We start from the raw sequence: 14429 nt of genomic DNA on the forward strand, positions 1-14429 counted from the left end.
TGGATACAGGGGAATTGACTTTTTTTTTTTTTTTTTTTTTAACCAGAGCACTGTTCAGCTCTGGCTTATGGTGGTGCGAGGAATGGAACCTGGGACTTCGGAGCCTCAGGGATGAGAGTCTGTTTGCATAACCATTATGCTATCTACCCTCCACGGAATTGACTTTTATAATAACTTTTAACTGATTTACCTAGCTCCCAAGGCATCCATTGGCTTCCTATGGGCTCAATTTGCATTTTATTTCTAAAAAAAGCTATTAAAGAGTTAACAAGTTTGAAGTTATTGACAGAATACTACTACTCATTTGGTTTTATAATTTTGATGTTAAAATATTTCTTGGCTATTTTAAAATAAAAATTAATAGTGTTTCTATTAAATAATGATTAATATCATAAAGGTGGTCAGTTAATTCTCTGCTTATACATTTTTTCAACAGGAAATAAATATTGCACAAGGAGATGTGATGTATTTTGAGACTTATCAATCAGGTATATTGTCTTAGATGTTATGTTTTATTGGACTGCTATTAAGTGAGCATTAAGCTATTTGTTATAACCAAATCACTATTTAATATAGATAACAGCAATCTGTATTTTATCAATTTAAACCAAAATTACAAACAAAATAAGCTGTTAAGTTCAATGTTTCACTTGAAATGATACCAGCCATTGAAATACCTTATCATACTACAAGCCATTGAATCGTCTTATAAGAATACTAAAGAAATCACACCATAAAAACAATATGATCTTAGTAATTATTTTTTAAAAATTGATTTAATTATGATCAACAAGACAGTTGGATAAGAGGGGTACAATTCCATACAATTCCCACCACCATAGTTCTATATCCCATCCCCTCCATTGGAAGCTTTTCTATTCTTTATACTTCTGGGAACATGGACCCAGGATCATTATGGGGTGCAGAAGGTAGAAGGTCTGACTTCTGTAATTCCTTCTCCGCTGAACATGAGTATTGGCAGGGTGATCCATACCCCCAGCCTGTTTCTATCGTTCAGCAGAGCTCTGGGGAGGTGCGGCTCCAGCACATACTGGTGGGGTCATCTGCCCAGGGAAGTCAGATTGGTGTCATGGTAGCATCTACAGCTTGGTGGCTGAAAAGCATTAAGATATAAAGGAGAACGAATTGTTTAATAACCAGGAACCTAAAAGAAAAAATAGAGCAGATGAGATTTGGAGTCTCCATTTTGGGAAAAGTTAGGAAGTCTATTCCAAGAGGCCTGAGACTTAACTAATTTTTGCCTGAGCCTGACACCTAACATGCAGGTGTGCTAAAGGTATTATCTGGAAAGATGGTGTCAGAGTTGGAAATAGGACTAGAAAGCTGGATCAGGGAAAAGAGTAGCTCCCAAATATGGGGGAAGTAGTATCAGTTGCTTGGGGTTACCATACTGGGCAGATTTCCAAAAGACCCCAAACTGAATGACTGACTTTAGGTGATAGAAATTTATTTTCTCTTTGTCCTGATAGTGAGGAAATCTGAATTATGGCATTGGGAGGGCTAGGCTCCTGCTAGAAGTACAAGGCGGGAATCCTCCCTCTCATCTCCTAGTCTCTGGTGTCAGTGCTTGGGACTGTTGACTTGTAGCTGCTTCGTTCTAATTCCTACCTCTGTTTTCACTTGCTTGTGTCTCCCTCTTCATGTCTCTCTCTCCCTCTGTACAAATATCAGCCACAGTACTGAGGGTCCACACCAATTCAGCATGGCCCCATCTTAACTTGATTATATGAATATCTCTGAAGTCTCCTACTTACAAATAAGATCACACTCATGGGTCCCAGGGGTTAGGACTTCAATCCAATCCACAGCACTGCATTTGTTTTCAGGTAATATATATATATTTTTAAATAAAACCTTCAGTCTGCAGTGTCCAACCAATTGAAACAGTTGCTGCCTCACTAATGAATAAAATAGGAAACAAGACCTGGCAGGGAACATCCCTTCTTTCAGAACAGGGAGGCTCAAGTGAGATCAAGCTATCAGTTATGGGACAAAGAGCAGCAAGAGCAGAAGGAAAGAAGACTGTGGGGAGAGGGGCTGGGAATTCAGACCCAGTTCTGACTGGTGCTCAAGTCACCAGTAGTTGAGGCCAAACCAAACCAAACTCAGCAGCACCAAAGTGGAAGGTGCTAGCATAGAGATCAGATAAGCAATTAGTTTCAACTCAAATTCTCTTATTTTCAAAATTAAGAGGCCTTCTATGAGACTTCCTGCATTTGGCAGGCTTGAAGTGCAAGTCTCCTTTCATGAGAACAGACTTCAAAACAGTCATTCTAAATTTGACCCCATTAACTGGTAGTTAGTTCTAAATGTATATAAAATTTGCATTGTAGAAGGTTTTAGGAAAGAGAACTGACCCTGTCTTATGCTGTTCTTTTACTAGTAAGTGTCAAGATATGTATATTTGATTAATCATGACTCTGACACCTTTGTCCCTTACGTAAAACACTGTTCCAGAGATTCCACATGAAAATGCTAGAATTTTGTACCTTTTCACAGTTAGATGACCTTTGCTTATAATCCATAATATTTTTGGTTAACAGAATACCTAATTTCTGACTTTTAGAAATAGATTTAATAGAAAGATATGAAGTACTTTCTACAAATGATGACCAACAATATGACAGTGCCTCAGATGGTATGTTTATCAATTTATTTATTTTTTTTATCCAAAGCTTAACACTAAATCTCAAAGAAAAAATTTGATTATCTGTTAGTCATAAAATGGTAGTCATGTCTTTCATCTCATTGTGTGCTCAAAAAGAAGATAATATTCAGAGTCTATTTTTAAAATCTTTTAAAAAATTTACCAGATTGAATTGTTGAAAACTTTGTGTCTGCAGGTCACTGTGAGGGACATAGGGGTTGGGGCACTAGAAAGTAACTGATCACACAAAATGTCTGGAAGATAGGAGTTATAAGAATATAGAAAAACATGTAGGGGACACAACATAATGGCTATGTCAAGAGACTCACGTGCCTGAGACTCCAGGGTTTCAGGTTCAATTCCTCATACCATCAAAAACCAGAGATAAGCAGTGCTCTGGTGAGAGAGAGGAGTTGGGGAGGGGGGAGAGAAAGATAGAGAGAATGAAAATATAGAAAAGAAAATGCTGTGCTATGTAATAAATTTTAAAACTTGAGAAAACAGAGAATGACAGGACAAAGTGAAAGAAAATATATACGAAGTAATCAAGAAACTCCATTAGGACACACCCTCATAAAGCCTGAAGGAGAAAAACTAATCATATCATGAAACCTCGTTAAGAGAGCTAGAGGTAATCAAGCGCATTTATTTCATCATGAATGGTGGTAATTCAGTTACCCAACATGAAAAAAATAATGTAGAGATCTGTTTTATAACAAGGTGCACACAGTAATATTATGCTACACACTTTCAAGTTACTCCAGCATAAGAAACTACAAAGATCCACCTGGCAATGCTCATGTCCAGCAGAGAAACACAGAAGCCAGAACTCCCACCTTCTGCACCCCAAAAATAATTTTGGTCAATACTCCCAGAGGGATAAACAATACAGAAAGTAAACTAGAGGACTCTGTACCCCCATGGACTGTGAACACAGACTGACAGGGACTCAGAGATGACACAGTCCATGGTCACAACTGGGAACATTCTAGGCTGCACTTGATTTCAGCACCAGTCTTACTCAAGTGGTAGAGTATGTTGACCCAGTCTCCCTCGGGAGACTGGGGCAGTCCCTACCACTGCTGCTTTCTATTGAGGGCAAGGACCTAGAGAGGCTGAAGAGGCCCACAAGAGGGCTTATGGTGATGTTCCTGATGGAAGTGACCAATGATGGTGGGTGGATAAAGGGATCTATTAGAGATAAAGGCCTATCATATCTTTGTGGGAACTCAAGATTTCCTAACTAGGGCCCCCAGATGATGAGATGCAGTGATATTGACCAAAAAGGCCATCATTAAATAAGGAAGTCTCTTGCCCTTTTCCAGCTTTTGTAGTCCTTTGTTTATCTGATGAGCTCAGACTTTCTCCCAGTTGTTAAAGTATTGATTGTCATCTGTTGTATACAAACTGGTATTGGATTTTTTTTTTAAATTTCTTTATTGAGGAATTAACGTTTTATATTCGACAGTAAATACAATAGTTTGTACATGCATAATATTTCCCAGTTTTCCATATATCAATACTACCCCCACTAGGTCCTTTGTCATCCTTTTTGGACCTGTATTCTCCTTCCCACCCACTCGAGAGTCTTTTACTTTGGTTCAACATGCCAATTACATTTCAGGTTCTACTAGTGTTTTCTCTTCTAATCTTGTTTTTCAACTTCTGCCTGAGAGTGAGATCATCCCATATTCATCCTTCTGTTTCTGACTTATTTCACTTAACATGAATATTTCAAGGTCCATCCAAGATCAGTGCAAAACGGTGAAGTCACCGTTTTTAATAGCTGAGTAGTATTCCATTGTATATATATATATATATATATATATATATATATATATATATATATATATATATATATATATATATATATATATATATATACCACAACTTGCTCAGCCACTCATCTGTTGTTGGGTTGCTTCCAGGTTTTGGCTATTACAAATTGTGCTGCTAAGAACATATGTGTACACAGATCTTTTTGGATGGGTGTGTTGGGTCCCTTAGGATATATGCCCAGAAGAGGAATTGCAGGATCATAGGGTAGGTCCATATCTAGCCTTCTGAGAGTTCTGCAGACTGTTCTCCACAGAGGCTTGACCAATTTACATTCCCACCAGCAGTGCAGGAGGGTTCCTTTGACCCTACAACCTCTCCAGCATTTGCTGCTGTTACCTTTTCTGATGTATGACATTCTCATAGGAGTGATGTGGTATCTCATCTCTCTGACAATCAAAGACTTGGAGCATTTTTTCATGTGTTTCTTAGCCTTTTGGATCACTTCTGTGGTGAATAGTCTGTCCATGTACTCTTCCCATTTTTGGATGGGGTTATTTGTTTTTTTGTGGTTGAGTTTGGCAAGTTCTTTATATATTTTGGTTATTAGCCTATTGTTTGATGTATGGCATATAAAGATCTTCTCCCATTCTGTAAAGGGTCTCTTGGTTTGGGTAGTGATTTCTTTAGCTGTGCAGAAGCTTTATAATTTGATGAAGTCCCATAGGTTTATGCTTGCCTTAGTCTTCTCTGTAATTGGATTTGTTTCATTAAAGATGTCTTTAAAGTTTACGTGGAAAAGAGTTCTGCCAATATTTCCCTCTAATTATCTGATAGTTTCTGGTCTAATATCCAAGTCCTTGATCCACTTGGAATTTACTTTTGTATTTGGTGAAATATAGTGGTTCAGTTTCATTCTTTTGCATGTTTCAACCCATTGTTTCCAACACCATTTGTTGAAGAGACTCTGCTTTCCCCATTTAATAGTCTGGGCACCTTTATCAAAGATTAGATGTCCATAGGTGTGGGGGCTCACTTCTGGGCTCTCAATTCACTGGTCGGTGAATTCTATTCCACTGGTCGGTGTGTCTATTCATATTCCAGTACCAAGCAGTTTTGATGACAATGGCCCTATAATACAATTTGAGATCTGGGAGTGTGATGCCTCCAGTTCTGTTCTTTCTTCTCAAGATTGTTTTGGCAATTCTAGGTCTTTTCTGGTTCCAGATAAACATTTGTAGCATTTTTTCTATTCTCCTAAAAAAATGTGGTTGGGATGTTGATGGGGATAGCATTAAATTTGTATATGGCTATGGGTAGTATATTCATTTTGATGATGTTAATTCTTCAACTCCATGAACATGAAATATCTTTCCACTTCTTTGTGTCTTTTTCAATTTCCTTGAGTAGTAACTCATAATATTCAGTAAACAAGTATTTCACTTCTTTGGCTAGGTTTATTCCTAGATATTTTATTGTTTCTGTTGCTATAGTAAAAGGAATTAATTTCTGGATTTCATGTTCTTCTAACTTAGTGTTTGCATAGAGGAATGCCACTGAGTTTTGAGTGTTAATTTTGTAGCCTGACACCTTACTATATTGCCTGATGATTTCCAAAAGCTTCTTGCTGGATTCCTTAGGTTTTTCCATGTATACTATCATATCATCTGCAAATAAGGAGAGTTTGACTTCTTCTCTTCCAATCTGTATCCCGTTAATTTCCTTGCTCCTGCCTGATGCTATGGCAAGAACTTCCAACACTATGTTTAATAATAATGGTGATAGTGGGCAGCCCTGTCTAGTATCTGAAATGCTTCCAGTTTTTCACCATTGAGTATGATGTTGGCTGTAAGTTTGCTATATATAGACTCCACTATCTTCAGGAATTTTCCATCTATTCCCATTTTTTGTAGTGTTTTGATCATAAAGGGATATTGTATTTTGTCAAAGGCTTTCTCTGCATCTATTAATATGACCATGTGGTTTTTGGTCTTGCTTTTATTGATGTGGTGGATCACGTTGATTGATTTACATATATTAAACCAACTTTGCATGCCTGGGATAAACCCCACTTGGTCATGATGAACAATCTTTTTAATATACTGCTGTATCCGGTTGGCTAGGATTTTGTTCCATATTTTAGCAGCTATGTTCATCAGAGATATTGGTCTGTAGTTTTCTTTTTTGGTTGTGTCCCTGTCTGATTTTGGTATCAGAGTGATGTTTGCTTCACAGAAGCTGGAAGGGTGTATTCTGGTGTCTTCAGTCTTCTGGAAGACTTTTAAAAATAGAGGTATTAATCTTCTTTGAAACCTTTGCAAAATTCATTTGTAAAACCATCTGGTCCAGTTTTATTCTTGGGAAGGTTTTTGATAACTGTTTCAATTTCATTAGCTGTGACAGGCCTGTTCACTTTATCTAGTTCCTCTTTACTTAATTTTGGAAGTTCCTAGGTATCTAGGAAAGCCTCCATTTTTTCAAGGTTCTATAGCTTGGTGGCATATAGTTGTTCATAGAAGTCTCACATCATATGTTGAATTTCTGTAGTGTCTGTTGTGATATCTACTCTTTCATTTATGATCCAGTTTATTAGGGTCTTATTCCTTTTTTGTTTTGTGAGTCTGGTTTGTCAATTTTGTTCACTCTTTCGAAGAACCAACATTTACTTTCGTTGATATTTTGTATGGTTTTCTTATTTTTAATATTATTTATTTCTGGTCTAAGTTTAGTTATTTCTATCCTTCTGAGTGCTTTAGGGTTCTTTGTTCTTCTTCTTCTAGGTCTTTAAGATATGCAATCAGGGTGTTTATTTGTGCCTTTTCTTGTTTCTTAATGTGTGCTTGTATGGCTATGAACTTCTCTTTTAGTACTGTGTTAGCTGTGTCCCAAATATTTTGATAGCTTGTGTCTTCATTTTCATTAAACTCTCAAAACATTTTGATTTCTTCCTTTATTTCCTCTTTGACCTAGTAGTAGTTAAGGAGTGTACTGTTGAGCTTCCACATTTTGGGACTATTACTAATCTTTTGTTGATTGTTTAGTGTTAGTTTAATTCCACTGTGGTCTGAGAAGATGCTTGGGATAATTTCAATGCTCTTGAATTTGCTGATGCTGCCTTTGTGGCCTAACATATGGTCTATCCTTGAGAATGACCCAAGTGGACTTGAGTAGAATTTGTATTCCAGTTTCTTGGGATGAATGACTCTGAAAATGTCCAATAGTTCTAGTTTACCTATTTTCTCATTTAGCTCCCTCATGTCTTAATTGATTTTCTGCCTGGATGATCTGTCAAGTTGAGAGAGTGGGGTGTTGAATTCCCCTATTATGACTGTGTTGCTGTTAATATATTGCTGTAGCTCTTTCAGGAGATGTTTGATGTATTTAGATGGCTTCTCATTGGGTGCATAGATATTAATAATTGTTAAGTCCTCTTGATTAACCGATCCTCTGAGCATTAAGTAGTGTCCATCCCTATCTTTTTAAATTTTAATTATTTTAAAGTCTGTCATGTCAGATATGAGAATAGTTGTTCCTGCCCTTTTTTGTGGGCAATTGGCTTGTGCAATAGTTTTCCATCCTTTCACTTTGAATCTGTGTTTGTCTTGTTGAGTTAGGTGGATTTCCTGTAGACAGCATATTTTTGGGTTGTGTCTTGTGATCCATCTTCCTACTCTGTGCTTTTTAATAGGTGAATTCAGGCCATTGACATTTATTAATATCAAAGATTGAAGATTTTTAACGCCATTCTTGTAGAGTTTTAGAGTGTTCTGATAGGTGACATATTTATGGTGGTCTTACTGTTTATAGAAGACCTTTCAGAACTTCTTTCAGGGTAGGATTGGTGATAGTTGATTCCTTCAACTGGTGCTTGTCTGAGTAGGTTTTTATGCCTCCATCTAGTCTGAATGACAGTCTAGCAGGATACCATAGTCTTGGTTGAAAGCCATTCTCATTGAGCACTCGATGGATATCTTGCCATTCTCTTCTGGACTGTAGTGTGGAGAAGTCTGCTGCTAATCTTATGGTTTCCTCCATAAGTGACTCTGTTTTTCTCTTGAAGCCTTCAGGATCCTTTCTTTATCCTTATTCCTTTCCATTCTAAATATGGTGTGTGTTGGTGTCTTTAAGTCTGAATTAATTCTGTTTGGGACCCTCTGATCTTCCTGAACCTTTATATCTTTTTTGTTGTCTAGACTACACAAGTTCTCAGCTATTATGTCCTGAAGAATGCTTTCTTCCCCTCCCTCTCTTTCTTCCTCTGGTAAGCCAATAATGCGTATATTATTTCTTTTGAAGTCATCCCATAGGTCTCTGTTGTTATTTTCAGTATCTCTTAATCTCTTTTGGAGATCTCTTACTTCTTTATTAGTTGTCTCTAATTCATCCTCGGTTATTCCAATTCTGTCTTCATTCTCATTTATTCTATTCTCTCTCCCCTCTACTGTTTTCTGGAGTTCATCTATTTTGCTACCCTGTTCTGATACTGTTTTAGCTTGTTCAGCTAGTTGTGTTATTAGCTCAGCTATTTCAGCTTTCAGCTCTCTAATAACCTTGAGATAATTAGTGTTTTCTTCCAGAGTCTCATTTGTTGTTTCTGCTTTTCTGATGACAATTCTTTCAAACTCTTTATTTACCCCTGTGAGTGTTTCCTTAACTAGTGTTTGGATGTTGACTTCATTATTTTGTGGTTCACCCTTTGGGGGGATTTTAGCTGGACTCTTGTCCTGGTTCATTTCTCCAATATTTCTTCTTGTTGTCTTAACCATTCTATATAGTGTTTTATGAGGTCCCTCTCTCAGTACTTTTCAAATTACTGATCACTCTTGCCTGGATTGACTTGTGTCTAGGTAAGGTAATTAAAGGGTTCACAGTGGTGGAGATTGACAGTTGTTTCAATAGTATTTTAATCCCTGAGTTGGAGCTCAGTGGCTTAAAAGCCTCTTTTGTTCTTTTTCTTCCCTGTAGGTTATGGGAGCCTGAGGGCTTCTGAAGGATAAGTAGAATTATTAGCTTAATCACTGACTTTGACCAAGAGATAAAGCAGGGTGGGGCAGAGATAATCTAGTGGTTATGCAAAGAGACTCTCAAAGTCCCACCACTAGGCCATGGGCCATGGAGGTATAGATCTCCTGAGTTGGTTAGTTCTTTGTCCCCTGGTGTCAGCACAGGACCCCACCCCCCCTGCTCCTCCAGATTCTTAGGGCAGTAGCAATGGAGACTCACAGTTGCATTTGTTGAGTCTTAGGGGAGACCTCTCCTCCCTTTAGCTATCTTTTTGTTGGTGAAACAGACTGGAGGTGGTGTCTCAAGTGGTAAACTGCCGGACTGTTACCAGCCACTTAATCTCTCCCTAGGCTCCTCTCTGTCCAGGAGCCACATGTATTTGTACTCACCGGTGATTTGGTGGGTTCCTGAAGTCGTTCTCGTCCTGTCTTGTTTCGGTCCCTGGTGGTCTCCTTTGGTATTCCTAGTTGACCCAGGAGAGGAGAGGAAAAACACAGCTGCTGCTGCACCATAGCTCCACCTCTGGAAGTCTCTGGATTTGTATTTAGCAGGAATTACTCATATAATTTAGAGGAAAGGATTATTTTTATTGGAGGTATTAAAAGTCAGCAGTAAACTACAGTAGTTTGTACATGTGTAACATTTCTCAGTTTTCCACATAACAATTCAACCCCTCTAGGTCTTCCTCTGCCATCATGTTCTAGGACCTGAACCCTCCCCACCACCCCAGAGTCTTTTACTTTGGTGCGATACACCAAACCCAGTCCAAGTTCTGCTTTGTGTTTTATTTTTCAACTTCTTTTTTTTTATTAGTGATTCAATAATGATCAACAAAATTGTGGGATAAGAGGGGAAATATTATGCATGTACAAACTAAAATAAATTGTATTTAATGTCTACTGTAAAATATTAATCCCCCAATAAAAAATTTAAAAATAGAGTTCAGGATCTTAGGTACACTTTTCAGCCCAAGTCTTTTTGTAGATTGAAAAAGTTTAATTGTTATAAATTGGAGAAATTTCAGTTGATTTCAGGTTGTGTGGGGTTATGTTTGTTGAATGAGGAATAGAAACAAATATAACATATATATATTACTGATATATTGTGTGTTAGATGGATTGCAAAACGTGGTGGGTCATGAAATCATTTTACTACCCCGCATAATTCCTTGAAGCAGAATAAAATTCTTTTTTTCAATATTTATTTATTTATTCTCTTTTGTTGCCCTTGTTGTTTTATGGTTGTAGTTATTATTGTTGTTGTTGGATAGGACAGAGAGAAATAGAGAGAGAAGGGGAAGACAGAGGAGAGAGAAAGGTAGAAACCTGCAGACCTACTTTTCTGCTTATGAAGCGACTCCAGATGGAGAGCTGGTGGCTCAAACTGGGATCCTTACGCCAGTCCTTGTGCTTTATGCCACCTGAACTTTACCTACAGAATAAAATTCTTAAATTCTTAATAAAATGATTAAGAGATCTCCCCCCCCCCAATGAACTAGAGTAGAATAGAAAGTGGAGAAGGCATGAAATGGGGTTGTGAGAAAAGATTAGAAAATAATAAATGTGTCATGTAATTTTTATGTCCTTATAGCTACAGAAGTGCACATACAGGATTGTAAAGTAAAATGAATTTTTAGTGTGATTTCTAACCAAAAACATTTGAAATATAATATCATAGAGCAACTGTACTTTGCTATTACATTCTAAACCCAACATGCTCTTTTAATTTTAATTTCAGACTATAAAGATAACTACAATTATGATCTAGTACAAGGTGAAGAAAAATATTTTACTGCTTCAGGTGGTAAGTTGTAAACAATCTGAGGCTGGTTGGTGGCTCACTTGGTTGAGCACACGTGTTACCATGGTCAAGGACCCAGGGTCAAGCCCCTTCAGTCCAGGTAGTGACAGTACTGTGCACATTCTAGGGCTGACAGAGGACAGAATTTGGCTGGCTGGCTGGCTGTTATCCAGCAATGAATTCGCCCCCAGAGTCTGTAAAATTGGAGACTGAATTTCAAAATGGCACCCATTATGGTTGTTCTGAGTAAGCTGTAGTGTCTACAGCTATCTCTGTAACCTACTCCAGGTTTATAGCTTTTGATTTCATAGCTTCATCCTTACTTCAGTGTGAATCAGTAAAGAAATGGACACAGGTATATTGACTAGCCCTGATTTTTATTGTAACTCTGTGAGTTGTCCCAGTACTTTATGGAAATAAGACTGAATGTAGAAGTCTATGTAGCTAGCCAATCAGATTATTTACCTAAGGTGTTACACTTTTATTTAAAAGCCAAATAAAGTGGTTATTATCTATTGCTCTTCCCATTCTGAATTCTTACTGTGTGTTGGAATTTGGAAGAAGGCTAAGCAATGGAGAATTAGAATTGGTGCATAAAGGAGAAAACAGAGTCAAGGAGCAATCGGTACTGGCACCATAACTACAAACAAAACTCACACAGAAAAGCAAAGGAGGCAAGAGAGGCTGCATGTCAAAACAGATTCAGATCAAGAAAGCGGCCAGAATTTAGATTTTCTAAATTAATATATCTAATGATGGCCTTGTGGTTTTTGTACCCACTGTAGAATCCCTCTTATATATGCACTCTCTCAGCTGGCCAAGCAGATTGAATCCAGGCCTCCAGTAAGCAGAAGGAGAAGAGGGACAAAGGGGAAGCCAGCAAATACAAGTTACTTATTTATTTTTTTAAAAAGAGTTACATCTTTCATTTTTCTTCTTTTTACAGACTTTGAAGATTAAAATGTGCAATGGTAACAGATTAAACTATACCAACTATAATATTATTTGGCTGTGTAAAAAATGTAGAAATGCTATCTATCTCTATTTATGGAATAATAACTTGAAAATTTTACTTAAATCTTAGATAATAAGCTAAGCAATTAAATAGCAATGATAACATTTATACACAAAAGCTAGAGATCAGTTATTTTATTTCTATGCTTGTCTATTAGTAGTTTCTTGTGTGTGTGTATATTAGTAGTTTTTTTTTTTCTGTTAGTACCGGGGGGCACTCAGTGATACAAGGACCCAGCTTCAAGCCCCTTCTCCCCTCACTCCCTGCAGCAGGGATGCTTCACAAGTGGTGAAGCAGGTCTGCAGGTGTCTACCTTTCTCTCTATCTCTCTGTTTTCCTCTCCCTTCTCAATCTCTGCCTTATGGAATTAAAAAATTTAAAAAAGGAATAAATTGCCTCCGGGAGTGGTAATTCGTAGTGCTGGCACTGTGCCCCAAGTGATAAATAACCCAGGAGGAAAAAAAATTGGTACCAATTGCTTTTTTTTTTTTTTTTGTAAGTACATTAAAATCGTACCATTAGCCACAGAGTCATTTCTGTATATCTTCCTGGGAGAGCATGTGTCCTCTTGAAGGTTATAACAGACATGGACTAGATGGCCATACTTTCTCTGATGTCCTTCCTAGCTTGACTTCAGCCACCTTCACCAGAACAGATACATCTAACTCAAAGAGAATCAGTCATATGTTCCTCACCCTCTCAGAAAAATGTGAACTAAAAAAAATGGATGAGTAGGTTGATATCCGAGTGAAGACAATGACAGTGAACTAGAGAAAACCACAGAGGTCTACGTGTGAGATCTTCAGAGCTAGCCAGGTCTACTGTCTTTATAAGACCTGACCATGCATTATTCTTGTTTGTTTGTATTCTCTTTGTATGAGCAACTTAATAAGAAAAAAAATGCTTGTATTAAAAAACCTTGTATTAAATTTATTTTTGTCTCCTAACACTAGATATATCCTGAATCAAAAGAATGTTTAAAGAAAAGCATATTTTAGTACATAATTCCAAGACTTAAGTAAAAATCTAGTCTTTCATTAGAGCAGTAGTAAAATCACATCAATATGCTCACTTATTTCCAGGCAAGTAGGATCCTTTACAAATGCCTGTTGAGAACTGTTAAAAAGCGCGGGAGTCAGGGCTGGGTGGTGGCACACGTGATTGAGCCCACATGTTACTATGAGCAAGGACCCGGGTTCAAGCCTCCAGCCCCCACCTGCAGTGGGAGGCTTCTCAAGTTGTGAAATCCTGCTGCAAATGTCTCTTTCTGTCTCTCCCTTCCTTCTCATTTTTTCTCTATTTCTATCCAAATAAATAAATAAAATATTTTTAAAGCCCTGGAGTTATGTTTTTTTAAGTGCCAATTCCTGCGATTTTGCTGTACTTTTAAGGAGCTCTTGTACGGATCCTTTTCTGAAAATTCAGGAGAATACCAGATGCTTCTGTGTTCCTTCTACACTGTCATAATGAAGGGGATAATTTCAAAATCAGGACTAACTTTTGCTTGTTTCCAAAGTTAGCACCCCATCTGATGTTATTGTCAAGAAGCTTTAATGTCCTCAGAGAACTTTGGAGGAGGTTTTTTTTTTTTTTCTGTCTTTTTGGTTTGTTTGTGTGTTTGTTTTGTTTTGTTTTTGCCATGATCTTGCCACTTCCACTGTCTCTTCCTACAAGGTCTTCAGTTAAAGCAGTGTGGTTTCCCCAGAGACCCACTCTACTAGGGAAAGAGAGAGACAGGCTGGGAGTATGAATCAGTGAATCGACCAGTCAACGCCCATGTTCAGCGGGGAAGCAATTACAGAAGCCAGACCTTCCACCTTCTGCAACCCACAATGACCTTGGGTCCATACTCCCAGAGGGATAAAGAATGGAAAAGCTACCAGGGGAGGGGATGGGATACCAAGATCTGGTGGTGGGAATTGTGTGAAGCTGTATCCCTCTATTTTGTTAATGTCTCCTTTTTAAAAATAAATAAATAAAAGAAAGAGAGAAAGAAAGAAGGGGGGGAAAAAGGTAGTGTGGTGAGAGAACAATAACCACCTGGGTTCTTGGTATTTTCCCCTTGATATGCAGGACTTCTCCCTGACAACACTGAACTAGATTAGAAAAGGGGAGACTCAGAGCAAGAAACACTAATCTTCATGTCCCATTCCTTCTAAACTAGTT

General features: G+C 37.7%; 1 protein-coding gene across 2 annotated transcripts in view; it reads left to right on the forward strand.

Annotated features, from left to right (window-relative positions):
- MDH1B (malate dehydrogenase 1B) overlaps positions 1-13605 on the forward strand; it is a 36327-nt gene extending 22722 nt beyond the window's left edge. Inside the window, exons 9-12 of one of the 2 annotated variants that reach the window (XM_016186884.2) lie at positions 437-488; positions 2588-2659; positions 11186-11251; positions 12195-13605. In XM_016186884.2, the coding sequence (XP_016042370.1) occupies positions 437-488; positions 2588-2659; positions 11186-11251; positions 12195-12208 (204 nt within the window). In that variant the 3' untranslated portion in view covers positions 12209-13605. The remainder of the gene's footprint in view (positions 1-436; positions 489-2587; positions 2660-11185; positions 11252-12194) is intronic. The other variant, XM_060194054.1, reaches the window with a different exon arrangement.
- Positions 13606-14429: the final 824 nt, after the last annotated feature.

The sequence above is a fragment of the Erinaceus europaeus genome, chromosome 7, assembly GCF_950295315.1.
Source record: "Erinaceus europaeus chromosome 7, mEriEur2.1, whole genome shotgun sequence".
NCBI classification, from domain to species: domain Eukaryota; kingdom Metazoa; phylum Chordata; class Mammalia; order Eulipotyphla; family Erinaceidae; genus Erinaceus; species Erinaceus europaeus.